At 43.7% G+C, this 20,804-nt stretch overlaps 1 protein-coding gene across 1 annotated transcript in view; it reads left to right on the top strand.

The window, feature by feature from the left end:
• Positions 1 to 20,804, top strand: part of LOC147527292 (S-adenosyl-L-methionine-dependent tRNA 4-demethylwyosine synthase TYW1-like) — a 121,880-nt gene that overhangs the window by 20,189 nt on the left and 80,887 nt on the right. Inside the window, exons 8-10 of the mRNA XM_086624537.1 lie at positions 2,649 to 2,775; positions 16,368 to 16,420; positions 19,575 to 19,693. Coding sequence (XP_086480663.1) covers positions 2,649 to 2,775; positions 16,368 to 16,420; positions 19,575 to 19,693 — 299 coding nt within the window. The remainder of the gene's footprint in view (positions 1 to 2,648; positions 2,776 to 16,367; positions 16,421 to 19,574; positions 19,694 to 20,804) is intronic.

Below are 20,804 nucleotides of genomic sequence, written 5' to 3'. Positions count from 1 at the left end.
CTCATCTGTGGGTTCTCTTGTTTGTGAATGCAACCAGAGGATGACTCTTCAGTTTTTCAGCAGTGAAGTATTTCAAGGGCATGAAAAGCTGGCTCTTGCCACTGCTTCCTTGTTTTGTTATGGAAAGACAGTAATTTGCCTTACATTTACTATAGGGCTTTCTGCTAAATCACCAGAACTTGAGAAGATTGCTTTGTGCAAAGTTAACTTTGTTTTCTCCACTCAAAGTCTAAATAATAGATATGAAATGTTTATTAAGCATATAAGTAAAAGTCCCAGGGCTGTGAATGTCATTTTGCACAAGAAATATCTGAAACCGATCACTTGCCAAACCGAACGAGTCAGTTTTTGCAGTTCAGAGAAAAACAAATGATTGTTTTGTTTATAGGCTTTCACATCAGGATGAGAGAAGGGAAGAAAATATTATCATCTCTGTGAAGGGAAACAATGGTTATAGAAATAAATGTTTCTGCCCTGCCAGTAAGGCAATTTTATTTGTTCTTGTGTTTAGGTATTTTCCTCAGATACTGCAGCAACAGGCACAGTAGGCAGGCAGAAATGCAAACCTTTTAAATTCAGAAAGACTCTTTCTGTATCTGAAGTCTGTCTTGGATGGGATGTCTCATTTGTACTCAAGTCAATTGCTGCATTTTTAATATTAGGATGTGCTCCATAATGTATATTTAGTTTTTCTGGGAGGATTAACTTGGCATGAGACTGTAGGCCAGGTAAATCCTGCGTAGCGTTTAGCTTAGAGTAGCTGACAAATCTATGCTAAGATAGTGCCTTTCCTTTCTAAGTGGCCAGCTGGGGCTGGTTCTGGGTTAAGTGGTAGCTTGTGGGAGCAGAAGCTCTTTATTTAAGACTTAAACTCCTTATCTTTTGACTGCTGTCTCCTTCCTTCCTTTCTTATGCATTAGATTTTCCAGTAATAGTAATATTTTACTGCTGAAGCATCTTGCTGATAAATGAAGATCAAGTCTCGAGAAATGATCTTTTAAACCCAACAAATGACAAGTACTTAATAGAGCCAGTCTTTCAGGGAAGCTTTGATGCGTTATAGAAACCAATGAAATTTTGCCTAAAAACTCAGCAAACTGAGGGAAAGGAGGTAGAAGATGGAAATGGCTTTTTCCTTTAGCAGGGACCACGTTGTGTTACAGGTCATGAGAAAATACCTTCCTGCACAACCTCACTGAAACTGTGAGCAAAGCTTTATTCAAAATGAGTAGGGAAGGTAATAACCTCTGTCCCTAAATGTTTTACTTTCCTCTTCCCTTCTTCAGTGCTTATTAGGAACTTTGTTTTTTGTCCTTGAACCTCTGACTCTGTGCGTAGTGTGTGTTGTTTTTTTAATTTGGTTTGTGGAGGGTGTGGGTGTTTTTGGTTTTGTGTTGTTTTATTTTTTATTTTTTCTCTGAGGCACCTTTATTTTCTGAAATTTTGCTCCGGTACGGAAGACGCCTATCCCTCCATCTAGGAATGGCTAGGTTACTTTCTGTGTTTGTGAAGAACAGTTTGGCAAGTCAGGAGTACTGGTTTCCTTAGTGATGTGAACAGTTGGTGGGTAGACTCAAACTGGAAGCGTTTGTGTGAACTTCTCGATGTCTTTGGCACAAACGAGGCTTGGATGTGGAACAGCCTCAATTTTGTGAAAACAAAATGTCCTCTGGCTTTTGTTTGTTGTTTATCCGTAACTCCTCTAATATTTCAAAAAAGCTGTAAAGAACCGACAGATTACAAGTTGCATGAAATATCAAAGTAATTATTTACGCTTTCGTGCTTCTTTGTGCAGACATGAAGCAATAAATACCCATAAAGTCTCCTAAGTGACACTTATACAGCGAGGGATTCATAATTTCTTATGTTTCTCCTGCTTGTAACTTTATGCTAATACGTGATATTCCTGCGTTTGGTTTTAAATAAGCTCCAAGGGCTCAACCTTGGCTTACAAAGCAGCATTTGCTGGAAGTTAAACTTAGGTGGGATGGTGCAGCTCGTGTGTCTGGAGCTGGCTGTGCAGCAGGGGGGAGCAGCCTATTCTTGCAGGGCCTTTGGTGGTCATCAAATTTTGGTGGGGGCTTGGCTGCCTTTTTAGATGATTTGTGGAGAGCGCATCTTCTACTCTGTAAGCTCCTGGGCAGTCTAACTCGTTGTAGTGATGTGGCTTTCTTCCCTAACCTGTCCCAAATAATTGGGACAGCAGCTGCTTGTCACTCCAGGCAATTGTGTGTCAGGCACAAAAATGGTTTGTTCCATCCAATTTGTGTTCTGCAGAGATAGGAGGTTATTGTGCCATCATGAAACGCTTGGGTTTAAATCCTGGAGTCCCTCTTGCTCTCAGATGAGTTTCAAACACCTTGTTTCTTAAAATGTCCTAGAGAATTTTATTGCTGTGTTAGTCAAACAAACTTAGTGTGTTTGTGGTTTTGTTTTTTTTTTTTCTTTTTAATTTTACTGTCCTAAATTACTAAAGGGTCAGTGTCTGCTGGGAAGAGGGCTAAAATGCAGGATTACACAAATGCAAGAATTTGTGTATGAGCACTTGTGTCAGGTTTCAGTTTAGGAGATCCATGGCTGAACTGTGCCACAGTGTTTAAAATGTGATACTTGACTCTAAATGGTTGTAATTCACTGTCTTGAAACAGAGAGAACGTGAGCTCAAGGAAGGAGATGGTGGAATGAGCTTGACTCGAGAGAAGGCTGGGAGGAAGGAGGAAAGTGAAAAGAGAGAGATGATTACGCCAGCTTTGAGAGAAGCACTTACAAAACAAGGTGAGGCTGTGCAAAGACCAAACGGTGGACCAGGCTTTGAAGTCTACCACTAAGACTTCTAACAGAGCAGGTGAAAGGTGATGTTCTTTTTGTTAAAGATGCTGCTCTGAACCCTCAGCCATGGTAGGCTCTGACCAGAGGCATGACAGAGACTAGACGGGCTGTTTGTAGCTGATTGTTGCAGGAGAAGAAGCTAAACTAGGTAATGCATCTCGGCATGATGCTATAAGGTGTGGAGAGTGTACCAGAGTTCACAGGGTTTAATGTCTCTGCTAAGGCAGGTTGAGAGATAAAATAGTCCCATGTGCCTCTAGCTCCCAGTGTGTAGGTTTCTCAAGGAATATTTGAAGATCAGCTTTGAATCTCTGTCTTGCATCTTAGTCCCCTGCTTTTATTTCAGTTTCAAACTCTTATTTTGTTACTGAAACTATTTCCAGAAAAGTAAGGAGTTCAAGCCAACTTTCGCAATCCACGAGATGATCCACAGTAGTTCTCCTATGAGCTGTAGAGAACAGTTTTAATGAACTTAATGTCTTTTTTAAAAACAAAGGGCAAGCATGAGAAGAGCCAGACTGACAGCCCTGCAGTTCAGGAGCTGCAGTTGCAAGTAGCAGAGCCAGGAGAAGGGTGTTGTGAGCTCCCCTGTGCTGCTCAGTTGGAGACTAAAGGGAGTTTATTCTAATTTCTTTTATCTCTTAGGATGAGAGTGTGCTCAGTTTTCTTGCTTGCTTAATCAGTAGTATCTCTCCTGATGCTTCCGAGAAGGCCCTTCTGGTTATTGCAGTGGAAGCACCTCTACAGAGCTGGGCTCTGAGGTTCGGTGAGTCCAGCAGCTGTGGGATCCCAACACCTTTGCTCCCCAGGATCTCAGCTCTTCTTCAGCCCGAGCTTTTGTAGGTGACTGGTGTTATGTTCTGCCCATCAAGTATCTGACATGTTTGGTCGTTGTGTTTTTCATTAACCTTAGCACAACTATAAAATAAAGAGCCATTCTGTAAATTTGTAGTCTGAAGGAGTAAAGCAAAGCATGGGAGCGGTGGTGACTTTGCCTCCTCTTCATGTCCATAGTGGTGCTGCTGCTGGCTGGGACCAGTGGAGGGTTTGTAGGAAGCTGGTTCAATACATCTCTTCAGCTTGGATTCTGTAATGTGGTGGCTGTTACAGCGCAGTGTGCTGCAGAGCAGCTGGAGCACTGTTTGCAGCCTTTTATTTTTATTTATTCGTTTATTTAGTTACTACTGTCTATGTTTGATCCAGAAGTCTAATTGTTCTATCTGCCTGCAAGGAAATTTAGGGGACAGGTGGATTTGGCAGGTCTGGGAGAGCGGGCTGCTGGAGACATGAGTGTCTAGAAACGGGCAGTGGGGAGGTAAGCACGCTTGTCTGCTGCGAGTCCCCTGTTTTGGAAAGGTTAGAGGGGCCTCTGACTCCATGGAAGGGTGCACCAAGTCCCCCAGACATCTCTGTTCTTGCTTTGGGACACAGGAACCCTTGATGGGCTGCGGAGATGGCCTGTGGTAGTGACTTCTGCGAGGGGAGCAGTGGGTGGCTCTCAGCTCCCTGCTCCGGCTCTTTTGTGGTGCAGGGCTCTGCTGTGCTGTGGTCGCAGGAGTGTTTCACACTGGCTGCCTTTCAGACCCAGTCTGTGCTGGTTTGGGTTTGGGGAGTGAATGCAACTGCTTTTCTGATGGTATATAAGAAGTGGTTGTTTGGAAAATGAAAACAGTGCTGCAGGGAAGGTCACCTTCCTACCATAATTTTTTTTGACACAAAGGCAAACTCCCTGGAGAACTTTAAATTTTCTTGTGATGTTCCAGGAACAGGAATTCGTTATCCAGATAAGTAGGTGTGTATTTCTCCCTCCCTTCCACGTTTGGGGTACCATCAGCATTGCATCAACTAGTGGGATCTACTTAAATCTGCAGTTTTGAAGTGTTAAAACTATTGTGTCTGTATCCTTACAGTTGTCTCGCTGGCACAACCCTCCCCTCCTTTCCTCTGCTTCTCACCTAATTCTTTAATGGTCACTCAACAGTGAAGAAAAGCTGCCTTTCTCTTTTCAACGCTTTTTTTTTCCTGCAAATAACACATCAAGATAGGCTTATGTGGCTATAAAAATCAAACAACTCCCTCCTTCCCTCAGCACTGTTGCCCCCAAAATAACAAGTGCAATGTAGTCAAAAGATAATCTAATTTATTTAGCAACAACTGGTTGCTTTGGGTGTCTTTTTGAGATTATCCCTAAGGGCATAATTAGCCCAAGAGAAGGAAAAACCAGTGTGATTGAGTGAGGTGAAAGCTGTTCTTTGAAATTGTAGTTGCATAACAGGAGTTTGCCTTTGAACAGCATCTCTCCAGTCTATTGCAATGCTCACTCTTTATTTTGATTCATCTTCGGACAAATTTACCTTCCTGTAGGTAAACTGAATACTGCTTAAACAATGATTTTATTTTAGCACTGGTGTTGAATTTCAGCCAAATATAGCCTCACCTCTTGGGTTGTGTAGGTGTTGGCTCTTGTAGCTGCCTGGTTGCAAATGCCTTTATAAAAGATGCTTCGCAGTAGTTGCTTTTTAAAGTCACAGCTAATCTTGTGTTGTGAGGAAACGCTGATTCCCTTCCCAGCAGCGTTCAGTCTTGCATAAAATACAGCACAAAGTATTTAGTGCCTCCAAATAACAAATACAGCTGGAGAGAGAGAGAGAGGCTGGCAGTTGAAGTGTCTGGCTGTGTGTTCTATTTGCAGTGGTACTGTTTTGCTGTGTTAATGCTTTAGTAATGTCACCTGTTTAGGTAGAAGTCATGAAATAAGCTGAAAATAGGTATTTTAGGCAAGCTTTTTGTATTAACATTTCCTGTGGTGATTAGTAGATACAGCCTCACGTGTTCTCATCTGCTTTCTGCAGTTGCTTGTAGGTTCTTGAAGTAATCCTTGCTGGGCTGAAAGTGTGTGGTGTTCTGGGTTTTTTTTCTTTTTTTTTTTTTTTTTTTTTTTTTTGCTTGGCCTAGGTACCAGGAGGGATTTTGTACATGGTGAAGTTTTCCTTTCCACAGCTTCTTTTTTTTCAGGAGGTGCAGTTAAATTCTTCAGCTTTAGAGGGATTCTCAAGCTGCTGTTTTAATAGGAAAGGTGACTGTAAAAAAAAAAAAAAAAAAAAAAAAAAAAAAAAAAAAACCAAAAACCTGTGAATCTGTGGGAGTATCTTCAGTGTCCTCTGTATCAGCTGTGCTTATTTTATGGGTGCAAAACGTTGACTATCTTATAAATTTCCCTGTTGCTGTAAAATTAGTACAGCAATAGCACAAAGACCAGTGCTTGTTCGGGTTGTTAACCATCACTGGTCTTAACTGCTCTTTGGTTTGCCAAATGGTTTATTGATGGCGATGGTTGGACTGAAAGCCAAACAAACTGTCACGCTGAATAGGAAAGCAAAGGCTGGCAGTTGGGGGAATCATGGTTTTTCTGCAGCTGACTTACTGAAATATTTGGAGGTCGAACATGATGTTGTGCAGTGACAGCCGGTTTCATCATCCTCATCGTGTTACAGTTGTATTTAGCAGTGCTTCAGGTGGTCTTTGTGCTTCTCTTGTGTGAAATGTGTTCATTTGATTCGTGTCAATATGGGACAATTGATGTACAAACAGGTGGCGAGGAGCAGGGTGTGCTTATTCAAGATAAGTGATTATTTTAGTTTAAGATCTCTGTGAAATGCAAAAACGTGAACCTGCGAAATACCTCGTGAAGCTGCTGACCACCAGAATGCTCTGTCACTGCAGAGCAGAGAGCTCTGGTGACAGTTCATCATGATGCAAAACGAGATAAAAGGAAATTGTGAAAAGAGTAGAAAAGGATGGAGAGCATAAATGCTGGGAAGCACTCTTTAGATGGTCACCTTCCGCTTCAGGATTTTTCAGTCATTTAAAACATCCTGTGATAATACTGTTAATAGCTACAGCTGCTTTAATATTGTTACTAACAATGCTGTACATATGGGTTTGGCACATGTTTAAGAGGGTATCTTCAATGCACAAAGTGTTCTATCAATCGGGAAACTTAAGCAAGTAAAAGAATTTACTTGATTTAATAAAGAAGGGGGACTGATGGGAGGGAATATAGGAATAGACATAAAAATCACATAAGACTATATTAGTTATTGTTTAATACTAACTGCTACATTAACTGTTGTATGAATTATTGCTGTGAAATGTTAGAAGTTGTGAAATACTAATCCCTGCTGTGAAATACTAACTACCCAAGGAGGAGGCTGGTGAGAAAGATAAGACAAATGCCAGCAAGGTTGTAACTCATGCATCTGTAGGGAGGAAGGGAGACAAAAAAATAGCTTATGTAAGAAAGGTAAGGACTAACAAGAACAAACGTTTATCTTCAAACAATAGCAAGTGAGAGACAACCAGATGTCCACTCAAGGACAGGCCAGGCTGGAACCGGTCTGGCCCTGCAAGCTCAGCCAAATCAGGAATTTTAGTGAAGAGGTGAAAAGGACATGCCGAGGAAGACTATTGACTTCATCCTGAACACCCCCGCCTGCGACCACCAGAAGGCATGCCAAGGAGGAGTTTGGGGCAGAAACCAGGGTGGGAACTATGGAAATGATTTCTTGGAAAGGATCACCTTTTCAGGGAAAAGTTATGCAAATGTATAGGTGTTAAAGTATAAATATCAGATATGTAACCACCTCTGGTGTGCGTTTTGGTGGAGAGGAGACTCCCCGGCGCACCCAGCACCATTTGCTTGCTTCTCATTCACCTAATAAATTGTAAACTTAGATTGGAGTCTTGTTTGGGACCAACTCATTTATCACATCTTGAAACGTGCAGGATTAAAACACAGAAAAAACAAACTCAAAGCCCTGAAGAGCTGATCGCTTGCTTAGGAGATTCCAAGGACCTGGGTTTCTATTGTGTGTTTCTAACATGGTCTTTGCTTTATTCTTTTCTGCTCTAGCACTACTAAATACAGCTGTTCTTTTCATGGTAGGCAACACAATGGGAATGGATTAATGATACCCAAAGACTGACCCCACTGACACTGTTTAAATTATTCTGTTGTGTCTCTGCTACCACAGATACAGTTTTGCTGCGGTCCAGTTGGATTGTTCTGTCTGTACTGGTTAAGTGAGCCTTACAATTTAGCACCAGCGTGTCCAGGATACCTCTGTTTTACTTGTATCCAAAGGCAAGTGGTATTAGGAGACAGCTTGTACCTGAAATAGCATGGCTGCTTTGGTAACCGCTCGTTTTCATGCCTGGACTTCATGGTAGATATAGAGATATACTTTGATCTGTGTTTTTCAGTGTGTACGGGCAATCAAGAGGCTGACTTCAGACAAAACATTGAAGACCAGGCTTTTTTCAAGTGCTTGCCAGCCTTGTGTGAGTTTAGGTTTTTAGAAGTACTCAGTGGCTTTTGCTATCCATTCTTGGAGACTTTGAGTGTCTGCAGCTCTGAGCTTTGCTGACTGGCTTGGCGTGGGTCACTGTGCTGAGACTTTTGAGTGTTTGGACTTTGGAAATGAGATCCGCTGTGCAAAGACGTTGCACAGAAATCGATGCTACTGGATGTATACTTCTGCAGGCCGTGTGCTGAAATGTTTGCATGCATCTTTAGGATCCTGCATGCTTTATGGGTAGCTGTTAAACTCCAGGTGGCACCAGCAGCTCACAGCTGGGGCAGGCATTAGTAACACTGGTGCAGCCTCTGAAATGTACCACAGAATTCAAATATTGGCCATGGGAAGATTAAAAATTAGTTTGCAAAATAGAAAATTATTCTTACTAAGCAGAATAAATTCAGTGACTGAAACCAGGCAAAGTTAAGCCTGCTAAACTTTCTTGCAGTTCCTTAGAAAACGTCTGTGTAAATAAACAGTGAATACACAGTTGAAGGGGAAGAGTCCAGGAAGCAGAAGACGCTGAAGTCCCACAGCATGGAAGCTGCCAGGAGCTGGTGCTGAGCTGACTGCAATACTAATTTGGTGGTGCAGATGTAGCAGCTTATCAGGAGCAGAGTAGATGGTGACAGCTTGGTTTTGTGGGCCTCATTCTTCCCTCATGTAGTTACTGGAGCTGGTGGAATTACCCCATGCATAAGAGGAAAATAATCATAAATGCATTTATATTAGAAGTGCCTCCTTTTTTTTTTTTTTTTTAGGTTTTTGGAAAGGCTCTGGAGAGTATCAGTCTTTTGAAATCAAGTCTATTAAGCTGAAACAAAATACAAGATATACTCAGACAAGGGTAAAATTTGCTGTCCGTCCTTTATAACATGACACTCCCCACAAGCCTGGGGCCAGTTCGTACAAATGGAAATGGGGAGAAAGAAATGTGCCTGGTGTGACTGAAAGAGGCTCAATAAAACACAAACAAAAAAAACATCTTGTCTATAGCAAAACATCTTGTCTATAGCAACTTGTAGTTCTGTGTCTTACTCTATGTATTTGTTCTGGGTACTCAGAGAGTTGTGCAGACTGGCTGCCTTCTTCCGCTAGAGACTTCTCAGCCAAAGTTGACACTGATGTATGGTTCTTAAAGACATGAAGTTCCTGCAGAATTCTTGCATTTTCCTGTGAATAAAGAAAGGAGACTGAGGCTCTTTTTCCCCCCTCACTGAATGATGTGACGTCTGAGTTATGACCCATCCTGTTTGGCCAGCTGATTACTGCTGGTTGGTGAGGACGGGATGCTGGACTAGGCACACGTTTGCTGTCTCAGGCCAGCCAAACTAGGTAGAAGATGCAAGGGGAGCTGGAGATACGTGGCAGTGCTACAGAAGGCAGTGGAGGGACCCAAAGGTTCTCTGTGGGAGAGTAGGTGAGTGAGGGGAAGGCCCAGGGTCCTGACAAGGAAACTGTTCCTTTGGCCCTTGCAGGGCAGCTGAGGCAGTGCAGGGCATGTGTTTGTGGGAAACTGGGTCTTCTGTGAGACAGCCTGTTCAAGAGTCCCATTGTATCTTCTTTTTTTTTTTTCCCTGCTTGCTCTACAGCTTGGATGTGACTTGTATGTGCTCTTCTCAGTGGAGCTCGTGTCTTCCCATCCTCCCAGACAGAGGTGTAGGAATCTTTCTGCTGGTCAGAACATTTGAGGGACTTTTATCTTGCAGGTCTTTATCTTGGATGCAGTGCCTGAGAGCAGAGTTGGAAGGTGACTTCTGGAGATGGCTGGTTAGTTCTGTTTTCTTAGGACTGTTCTGGTGGATGGTGATGGATGTTTGCTTGCCAAGCCCCAAAGATCCCTTTTTGAGAGTAGGGGAGCAGCTGTTCTCCTCTTGGGATGGCAAAGCCGAAGTGGAAGTTAGTGAAACTACTTGAACTGAGGAATGATCATCTTTTTACCATCTTACCTTGGATGAGAGGAGGTCTCAAGAACTTGCAGTTGATTTGGGGGATGGATTAAAATGGAATGGACTGCCATGTTGTTGGTGCCCATGGCCTCACTTTCTGGAAGACGTGGTTTTCTGTGTTTGCTAGGTTTGTGTTGGAGGTCACCAACATGACAATGTTCATGGCAAACATTTTACAACAGCTCAGCAAATGGTCTGGCTGACCTTTCCACATTGCTCTCTGTCAAAGGTGCCAGATACAGAAGGCTTTTCGTGTGGTTTTTCTTCAGTACTGGTTGATGTAGGTGAAAATACCAGCGGTCTCTGTGACTGTTTTGTCAAAGGCATAGTTTGACAAGAAATTATGCATTTGAATATTGAAGGGTTTATATTCCTACTGCCCAGGCAGTTTGTGCTGCAAAGGAAAAGTTGCTCTTGAATTAAAATGGACATCTGGGTTTAAGTGAAAAAAAGGTTTTGAAGAGTGTTTTAGCTCTTTTATGATCAACTGTGAGGGTGGAATTTATTATAGCTACTGGCATTCCCACCTTGAACTTTGCCAGCCTCATTTTCTTGATACTAGGTTAGGTTTGGCTTGTTTGCTGAAGCAGCTCTATTTCTTTCACTAACCTTAGAAGGCTTTTACTATGTGTTAAAAATGTTCAAGGTATTCCTCGTTTTCTGTATGATGAGAAGGATCTGAAGCAACATTTCAGCAGCTCCACTGAAGGACCAAACTTTCCATCTGTTTTGGAATGGCAGTGTTTTTGCGTGCAAGGTACAATTCTGTAATCCTTTCTCATGCCCTCACTCCTGCCTTGAGTTGTCCTTCCCCAAATCACAAGCCTTTTGTGCTTTTTAAGAGCCCTTTCTTCTTTTACAAAAAAAGAGAAAACCTAAAGAGTAGGTCTGGATGGGCTTGGCAAGGGTTTCTTGAAGATTGAGCAATGCTAGAAATGAAACTGGAGGTTTCTCCTATTGTGCTTGGGCAAGCTGAGAAATTCCACTGCCCAGATTCCACTCCTTTCTATTTTGGTATAAAATGCTGATATAATTTGAACAGATTCCTTTCACCAATGGCATTTCTTAGTTTTTTCATATTAATTTTCTAGCTTTAGTCAGAATATTCTCTTTTGGGTGGTGGCTCAAGTGCAGCAGTTGTGTTGCAACTTTCGAATGGTCCTTAGTGGTGGTGATGGATTACTGCTGTGTTGCTGACCTTTGGCTCTGGCCCTTTCAAACTGCACTCTTGTGAAGTGGCAGGAAATTGGAAACTTTTTTCCCTGTAAACGTTTTCCTAATGTGCAGTTCCCCTTTCTGCACAGAGTTTCAGCTTTAACAGATAATCATTGCTTCAAACCAGAGGGCTTTTATTTAAGGAAATTGCTCTATAGAACCATAGTGACTTGCCTGCTGTGTATTATTCTTTTCAGAAGAAAAGACTTCTGAAAGTCATTTGAGTTTGTGAAGCACAATGTGACATGGGGATGGCTTTTACCAAGCTTACGGTGACTGCACTCTGAGCGGGATGGCTTAGTCTTCTTGTACCTTTTGGGGATTTTTTCAACCACTGAATCTACTTCGTTCTTAATTAAATCTTTTGCTTTGTGCTTTCAAGTCTTCTATTGAAACGAGCCTTTGGTGGTGTGGAGATCTGTACTGGTAAGTGTCTTTGGGTTTTCTTCTGGATATTTTACCATGTTGGGATAGTCAGCAATCTTTGAAAGCTGTTCAGTTTGGCTGTCTTATAGATGTGGTTTTTTTCAGACTGTGCAGATCATGATACTGCTTCTGATACAGACAGTTGTACTTTTAGAAATTTAGTTTATCTTAGCTCTATCTATTCTACTTTCAAAATCAGAATAACATAATTGCTGACATGCACGTAAATGATCCACATTCAGGAGCTTAAAAAGAACTTGTTATGTGTAGGACACTAGTAAACTAGCAAAACCACAACCAGAATACCTTGATATCCTGGAAAATGACCAGAGTATATGGGTAACAGTGTCTTGTTTCAGTGGCTGAGAGCCCAGTAAAGTGTCTCAGTGAATTCTTTGGGTTTCAGAGAATGGACTTTTAAAGCTATTGTTTCCATGATAGGGTTGAAATGCTGCAATGTAGCTTTAAACAGTTGCAGAGGAGTTTTGCCCTGGACAATGGAGTGGCCACCATCTGCAACGCTGGCTCTCCCTGTGGTTTGCAGTCTGTCTGTGGTCTATGAAACTCCGGTTGGATTATCAGGGCGAGCAACCACCAAATGTTTATCAGCCTAGTGTTATTGCTTGATAACGCTCATTTCACCCGAAAGCTTCTTTAGAAGCTTAATTCATGTTGTCTTACAGTTTAAAATGACACAATTTCAGTGAAGCTTGGCAGACTTCTAGGTCAGTGAAAATTTGTCATCTAGAGCAGGATCAGCTGACACACAGACTTCTGATTAGATGTTCTTGTGCCTTTAGTCAGGAGTTGGGTTGATTGCTTTGAGCCTGCTTATTATTTAAGGAATCAAATATTAGGCTGTAGAAATAATTGATTAGTTTTGTTCAGCCTTAGTATCTGAAGATACATGGGGACTGTGAGCGGAGTCCCATCAAGATAGCACACTGTATTGTTTGGAAGGTGTTGTATCCAAATATTCACTTAGAATTATTGCTCAGAAGTAGTAAGTCTTTAGAGCAAAGAAGTGAATGTGCTCACAGTCAGTCCTGGTGTACATAGGTGCAGATTTCTGGGCCACCAGTAAGATTTGCTTCAACCACCATTTGCCTCGGCAGAGCCACAGTGAAGTTGTGGCAAAGCTGATGGAAGAGATGAGCTGGCCTGAGCTTTCAGAAGGGTCGTCCAGCAGGAGCTGTGGTGAGGAAAGAAAACGAGAAGACCTTCAGACTGGTTCTCAAACACTTTCTCCCATGTTTGGTCTGAAACTCAGTGCTACTTTGTTCTTGGGTTCTTGTTAACCCTTTGTACTTTCTTTTAGCCCGAACTGTTTTGCTGCCTGTGTTACTAGCCAGCAGTAAGACAAGTACTTGGAGAAGCAGGCTTTACAGAGGTGGAAGGACTCTGCTCACCTAGAGTAGATGTGTAAAGAGTGTTCAGTCTTGGTCACTGATGTTTCATCTAATCTCCAAGTGTGAAAAAGCATGGCACAGCCTGTGTTTGCTGCGATGGCTTAGCGGGGTAACCACACTTTCTGCCAGTTACCTACGTGGTGAAGACCCGATTTTGCCAGCCTCAGAGTGCTTTTAGGAAGTTCTGCAAGTATATGCTGTTTATGCCTGCAACCATAGCTGTGACTCCTGGCAGCAGCAGGTCATGAGTAAATCCCTTCTCATCACTAAAGCCGGCTGAAGTTTGTAGGACTCTGTTTTGATGTTGAACGTGTACAATTTTCTTGGCCTTTATAGGAAGCTGTGGGCGCTCCACATGATGGAAGTTATTTAAGTAACTTAAGAGAAGATGCTGCAGCTTTGGGCTCTGGAGCTTGGCACCTTGCTCAGTTTAGCTGCTTCTTCTTTTCCCTCAAACAACTCAGTGGCAGATCTGGGCAAGCATGTCCTATTTCCAATTTAATTTTGATCTAAACCCTATTTTAAAGCAGTCATGTTTCTTCTGCTGGCAAGTGATCTGTGAGAGAATAATCTTACATGAATTCTGTTGCTGGATTCTGAAAAATGGGAAAAATACAGCTAAGGCTGTGCTGGTTGAGGCAGCAAAGAGTCTGGCTTGGACATGTGTATTAGAGGAAGGAGGAATGTATTGCTTTTTTCCACACTCGTCATGAAATCCCAGAAGGACACAAATTCTAGCAGTGCAGGGAGGTCTTGGTTGAGATTAGACCTTGCTGGACAAGCTGTTTGCAAAGAAATGCAGAAGAAATAAGCAGGACAGATCCAGGATGGAAGGAAATGATGGGATGCAGCCAAATGCAGCTGTGTGTGCTTGGCTGTGCCTCTGGCAAGTGTCAGTCAGAAGCTGCCACAAGGTCTCCTGGGTCTCATATAGTCCTAGATAAAGGTGTCCCCAGTGGTGCACATGGCTTTGGAGACAATCTGTTCCGTGTCAGAAGTGCTGATCAAAGTTACAGTGATGCCTTTGTCCAGGAAAGGATTGGACGATCTGCTGTGTGAAATACCAGGGCTTTTTGTCTTACAGCAGGTTTTGATTCCTTGCTCTATTGGCTTAACCCTGAAAAAGTCTGTGAGGTTTAGGGGTTATTTGTTTAGGGAGGAAAAGGTTGAAATACAGTCTGTTCCCACTGAGCTGGAGGGGGAGAGGGAGCTGAGGACACGGGAGCAGCCTGACATTGAAGTTGCCAAAGCCTCACTTAATCTGGCCATTGGTCCCTTTACCATCTAACAGGAGGTCCTTACTGCTTGCTGCTCCCAGCCACCTCCCCTGTGCTGGCCCAAGTGTTATCACAGAATGGTTTGGGTTGGAAGGGACCTTCAAGATCATCTAGTTCCAACCCCCCTACCATGGGCAGGGACACCTTCCACTACACCAGGTTGCTCAAAGCCCCATCCAACCTGGCCTTGAACACTTCCAGGGATGGGGCAGCCACGACTTCTCTGGGCAACCTGGTCCTGTGCCTCACCACCCTCAGAAGGAAGAATTTCTTCTTCCTTCTATCTAATCTAAATCTCCCCTCTTTCAGTTTAAAGCCATTGCCCCTTGTCCTATCACTACGTGCCCTTGCAAAAAGTTCCTCTCCAGCTTCCAGTGTTCATGCAGCCTCCTGGAGAGTCATCTCAGGGAACAGATCAGGCTAAAATTGCATGTTTCCTAACCCCTCATCAAGGTTAGAACCGGTGCGAGGAGGAAGGAACAAAGATCAGGTCAAGAAGAAAGAGGAGACTGGGCAGATCTCAGCTGGATTTAAAGTGGCAGAGTGCTCTACATGCTGTATTATTCCTTGTTAGCCATGTGTGTCTTCACATGGTTTGATTTTTAGCTGATGCAGCTGTTGTGGCATCTGCTCTCACTGTATTTCCCAGCTGGCTCTGTGTCTTTGGAGGTGGAGGGGACTTCGGGGTGCAGTGGCACTCCCATGGGATCTTGCTGGGCAAGAGATGCACGGTGAGAAATGAGCAGGGTGGGGTGATTGTGCCACTTTTCGCTGTAGGAGGTGAAAGCCAGTTCTGCTGAACAGAAGGCTTTTTTCCCTATTAAGTTCATGCTGGTTGGCAGGAAGGACACTTGATATCTAAAACTTGATTTCCCTTGAAAGTGTTAATGTTAACATCAGCCTGAAGCAGCCAGTTGAGACGTGCTGGGTTTGGGGACAACCAGACCATTGACGTATAAACACGACTGTGTGAATGGCACAGTCAGGCTTCTCAAATCCTTCTTATTTTTATGCTGATTTTGAAGTGACTTTTAATCCTTCAGACATATTGGTCTCTAAGCACTTTTTCAAAGAGGAAAATAACCCAACTCAAGCAGTTTGGGTAATAATAATACTTAGTGCTTAACGAACGTTGTGGAATTAATCCTCCTGGACCAATAAATTTAAATGAAATTGTGTTGATCTTGGCTGGGGAACAGGGAAGTGATGTGAAATCAGCCTTTGTCTGGGCATGGAGGAGCAGCTCCCTCACTGTGGCTCTGCCACAGCCAACGGAGGTGGAATTGGTGAAACTGGTGAACCTGTGAAGTCTGGGTTCAAGCTGAGCCCTGCATTTCAGCTCTCTTCCTCCACTCTTACAACTGCTCTGCAACTCAGATGTTCTCCAGGCTTGGTCAGACCTGCTGAGGAGCACTGGGAATGTGTCTCCTTGGTCCTGGGGAAGAGTCGGTCCTGGGGTGGCTGCTTAGGGCCAGAGAGATGCTTCTGGTTCCATGTCCTGCTGCCTCCCATGTGCTGTCCCTTGGGTGAGTGCAGACGTCTCACATCACTGAGCTAGACCTGTTAGTCTGCCATCCTGTTTTATGGAAAAGTCTTGTGGCCACCCCCTGTTGATTCAAACAAGACTGAGGAATATAAATAAATCTCCCATTCAAAGAAATGGGTTTGAGTTGGCAGAAGCTCCTTGGGTGGCCATGGCCTTTGCTCTGATGTGCAGGCTGCCAAGGTCAAACGCAGAGTGCTGTGCGTGGGCACCCATGTCCTGGTGGTAGTGTCGACTTCGGGCCAACAGACAGGAGCAGCGTTGAGTTGATGATGCTTAATAATTTTGTGTACTGATCGATAGGCTTTTTGTTCAATATTTGTAAGTTAAAATGGAGGGTTTGACTGGTTTCTTGTTTTCAGGTTACAGGCTGATTGGGAGCCATTCTGGGGTGAAGCTCTGCCGATGGACAAAGGTATGCTCTCTTTTCTCTTCTCGCTTTATAAATTTAAAAAACCTAGAGACTTGTTCAGATATTACAATTTCCAGATGAAATATCCTTTAAAAATGTGGTATTACTTGCATGAAAACAAATTTCATCTTCCAAGTCGTAGTTTTGCGTTTCAAGCTATTAAAATCGCACTGCAAAGAGTGAGAATGTGACCGTGGCAAAGAGCTGGGAACATCATTTTCTGTTGCTTTTCCTGTTACGCTGCTGTCTGCTAAAATATCTCCTGCCTACTGAAATGTACGGCAGGAGCAGAAGACCACAGAGAAAAGTGGGATAGTTGTCACCAGCGTGAGGTTTTCTGAAACAAAGCTAAGTCTGTCATTACACTTGACTGGGCACACAAGGATGTTTGGACCTGTTGTTCTGTGACTGGTGTATCTGGTTTGGGACAGTCAGTGCTCCTCCACTGGTTTTCAGCATTTGTCGAGGAAGATTTAGGTAGCGAGGTAACTGTCACTTGTTAATGCTGGGACTGTACTGTGTTCAGCTCTGGGGTCCCCAACACAAGAAGGACATGGAGCTGCTGGAGCAGGTCCAGAGGAGGCCATGAAGATGATCCGAGGGATGGAGCACCTCTGCTATGGAGACAGGCTGAGAGAGTCAGCCTGGAGAAGAGAAGGCTCTGGGGAGACCTTCCAGTGCCTAAAGGGGCTACAAGAAAGCTGGAGAGGGGCTTTTTACAAGGGTGTGTGGTGACAGGACAAGGGGCAATGGCTTTAAACTGAAAGAGGGGAGATTTAGATTGGATCTAAGGAAGAAATTTTTCACTCTGAGGGTGGTGAGGTACTGGACCAGGTTGCTCAGAGAAGTTGTGGCTGCCCCATCCCTGGAAGTGTTCAAGGCCAGGTTGGATGAGGCTTTGGGCAACCTGGTGTAGTGGAGAGTGTCCCTGCCCATGGCAGGGTGGTTGGAACTGGATGATCTTGAAGATCCCTTCCAACCCAAACCATTCTCTGATGCTACTTTTTTTAAAAAATATTACTCTATGTGAGCATGGGTGTGTATGAATATAGTAGTGTGTAGTATGTCTGTGTGTGTAGGTACTCGTATAGATGAAAGCCATCATCCTCCAAGCCCTTCAGGTGTGTGGTGTAGGCTGTGTAAGCCAGTAGCTTTTCAAGTAGTTTGCAGACTTAGGAATGTTCCCAGCAGAGGCACAGAGCCCCGGAGAACAAACTTCAGCTGATTGAGTAAGTTTATTGCTTTGACTGGTCTTTACAGGTCCCTGAGAGGCTCAGAAGTTGCAAGCTGGTCTATAACGTTATACGTTTTGGGAGGAACATTGATGTAACATACTACAGCCTTCAGCATTCGTGGGATGATAAACTATGGGAACCACCACCTCATTAAAATGCCAGCACATCTTTAATTCTTGTGCTGTGGCAGTGGTCAGTTCCTCGGTCTCTCAGCTCTCTTGCTGCATGATTAACTTTGTTTATTTTTGAAAGGAGCTCTTTGAATGGCAATCACTGTCGCGGGCAGCTGCAGCGAGGTTTCCTTATTGCAGTGCCTGGCATCAATGAACTGTCTCATCAAAAGACTTATTCTGGTGAGCAGTTTAAAGAGCCCACTGCTGCATTGTCATGAATATCTGTGAGACTTACTGATCCCACTGATGCTTTTGCTGTTTAGTCTTACAAATATTTTTCTCTTCTCTCATTTTTAGTGTCAGAGAACGCCATGAAACGTTTAAAGAAAAACTTGTCAAACTACATCAGTGCTGTGACTGAGAGAGAAAACCAGAAAACCTATTCTTATTCAAGGACCAAAATGTAATGCAGCACTGTAAAGCTATTTCACAAAATAAATAGCAGCTCTGTGTGCTTAGATAGGACCATACTATTTTTAGCTTAAGCAGGAATTGAACATAAAGCATTCTAATAAATTGAGCTGAAATTGGTTACAGACAGTGGCTTTGACTTGGATTCACACCAATGTGTGAATGTTTTCGGGAGGCTTGCTTGAGATTTGTATCAGCAGACAGCAGGAGCAGGGCTAGAAGGATTAGTATTAAGTAGAGTTTCGTAGTGATATCTCAGATGAAAATGATTGTGTTCTGTCATGTTCTGGAAAAGAGCATAAAAACCTGCAAATTTTAGGAAGAGTGTGATTAGCCTGTCTTATGAAATCCAAAATGTAACTTACTCTCTGAGAATTTGTGAATCTTCTGAGATCTCTGTTGTTTCAGGGATGGGTAGAATAAACAGCATTTTCCATTTTGTTGAATCTTCCAACTGTATAACAAGACTGTGCATGTATTAGGGGTAACCTGTCTATTTTTTTTTTCTCACTGTTCAGTGGAGATTCTCTTGAATCACTGGGACTCTTCAGGTAGAGGAAGGTAGATTAAAAGCTACTATGTGATATTGCAAATTTTCTCTTGAGAGCAGTAAAGATTCTTTCTCATTTATTATTATTTAACTGAGATAATGCAAGACAGCCTTTACTCCAAGCCGCTTGCGTGCTAAATAGGAGCTATATCCCAGTGGGAAGGCTGCTGTTGGTTTGCCGGGAAGGAAAGTGCAGCATCCTGCTGGAGTCGGTGACTGGTGTGAATGAGGGTTTATAAGGTCAGGGTATTTATTTAATTTAGTGCTAGAAGAAACAGTCTACTAGGCAGATGAAAAGAATTGGGTGTTCAGTAGTGCAGCCTTGAAATTGATCCTTGTCACTCTTTAGTGGGCTCCTACAATAATATTTCTTGCAGTTTAAGTGTCATCTTTTGTTGGCTGATTCTGTTAAAAGCTTCAGTAGAGCACATTGTTGTGCTGTGGTGGTGGGTGAGAAGTTATTGATTATGTTCAAGTTTCTCTCCTCTAAAACAGTTGTAAATTTGACAACATAAACACCTTCTTTCTGTAAAGATGTATATGAACAAGCAGACGGTACACTGCTCTGCGTGCTGTGAATTTCTTTCTGCAGCTGTCGCTGTTCAGACTGGCTCTGCAGCATGGCCTGGCTTGTGGTGTCTTCCACTGGTGACTTTGAACATTGAACTTACTGGTGGCTGGAAACTGCAAACAGGCCCAGGGAGCACGCTTCAAACCTCCGTACTCGGTTCGTTACGGAAGGCATGTTCTAACTTCCTTGGTGTTGGTGTGTCTTTCTCTGCTGTTAGTCGATGCTTCGCGGCAGAGGAGGCTGCTACAAACACACGTTTTACGGGATCGAGAGCCACCGCTGCATGGAGGCCACGCCGAGCCTGGCTTGTGCGAACAAATGCGTCTTTTGCTGGAGGTAAAATACTAATGCAGTTCTACTTTGGGATCGGGACTCTATTCCACTGCGTCCTTATCCTGTTCCTCAAAGCTGGGTAGGGCAGTGTTACTTGTGTGCCATTCCTTTTCGCTTGGAAATTGGGGGAGGAAGGGTTTGGAAGGGAGCGGTGTTGCTCCTCTGTCCTACCTGTGCTCCTCCCTGTTGGAGAGCCCTGGGTCAGGGGTGGTGGGGAGTGGGCTCCGCAGCTTGGAGGCTGACGAGGATCTGAGGGCTCCCTAGTGCCACATTCCCTAGAACTATCTTCTATGCAGCCAGGTCTTGGGCCCTGGAAGGTTCAGACTAGCTGGAGACCAGTGGAAGGAGGAATTGGGGAGGTAAAAGACAGACGCCTCTCCATCTACAGCCCTGCAGTTCCCACTGCTGCCTGCACTGAGCACGTGGTAGAGGTTTAGCTCCCTCTGGAAATCACTCTCTGGGACTCTCCATGGCTCCTGGTGCTCTGGAGAAGATGGGATGGCTCATGTTGTGCAAAGCCACCACAGTGCGAATCAGCATGAGTATCTTTGTTTTGAAATTGGACCATTTTTCTTGTTTACGGTACCTTCACCCCGCCAGTTCAATTGCGTTCTTAGTGAGTGAAAAGAAAGTGAAAAGTGATGACTTAGTGACTTGTTGCCTTCCTAAACCAGCAGTTAATAAATGACTTTCCATTTTCGTCAGTGAATTGACCCCTTTTCTCAGAGCAATTACTTCATTGTTAATTCTCTGAAGGAAAAATGAGCTTTTGCTGGCTCTGAACCGAGCTGCTCTGGCACTGCTTGCTCGCCGGAGCGCCTGGGTTCCCTGGGGAGGTTTTTGCTGGGCTGGGGCAGCGCGGGGTGGGAGCGGTGAGAGACACTGAGAGGCTCAGCTGAAATAAAAGCAGTGACGTGGAAGTGTACTGAGTGGGAGGACGTGGAGGTTATTCTTTGAGCTCCTTTGTCTTCTACCTTGCTAGTTAATTCGAACCATGGGGGCTGCACTTCCTTTGCTATTTATGCCTACCTTAGGGGCTGGCTGCCAGTAACACCCATTCCATCCCTAAGCGTGAGTGTCCAGCATCCCACTATTGCCATGCAAACCCAGCCAA

This window comes from Tauraco erythrolophus, chromosome 21 (assembly GCF_009769465.1).
Source record: "Tauraco erythrolophus isolate bTauEry1 chromosome 21, bTauEry1.pri, whole genome shotgun sequence".
NCBI classification, from domain to species: domain Eukaryota; kingdom Metazoa; phylum Chordata; class Aves; order Musophagiformes; family Musophagidae; genus Tauraco; species Tauraco erythrolophus.
The sequence above is the reverse complement of the archived record's forward strand: the minus strand, read 5'-3'. Positions and strand labels throughout refer to the sequence as shown.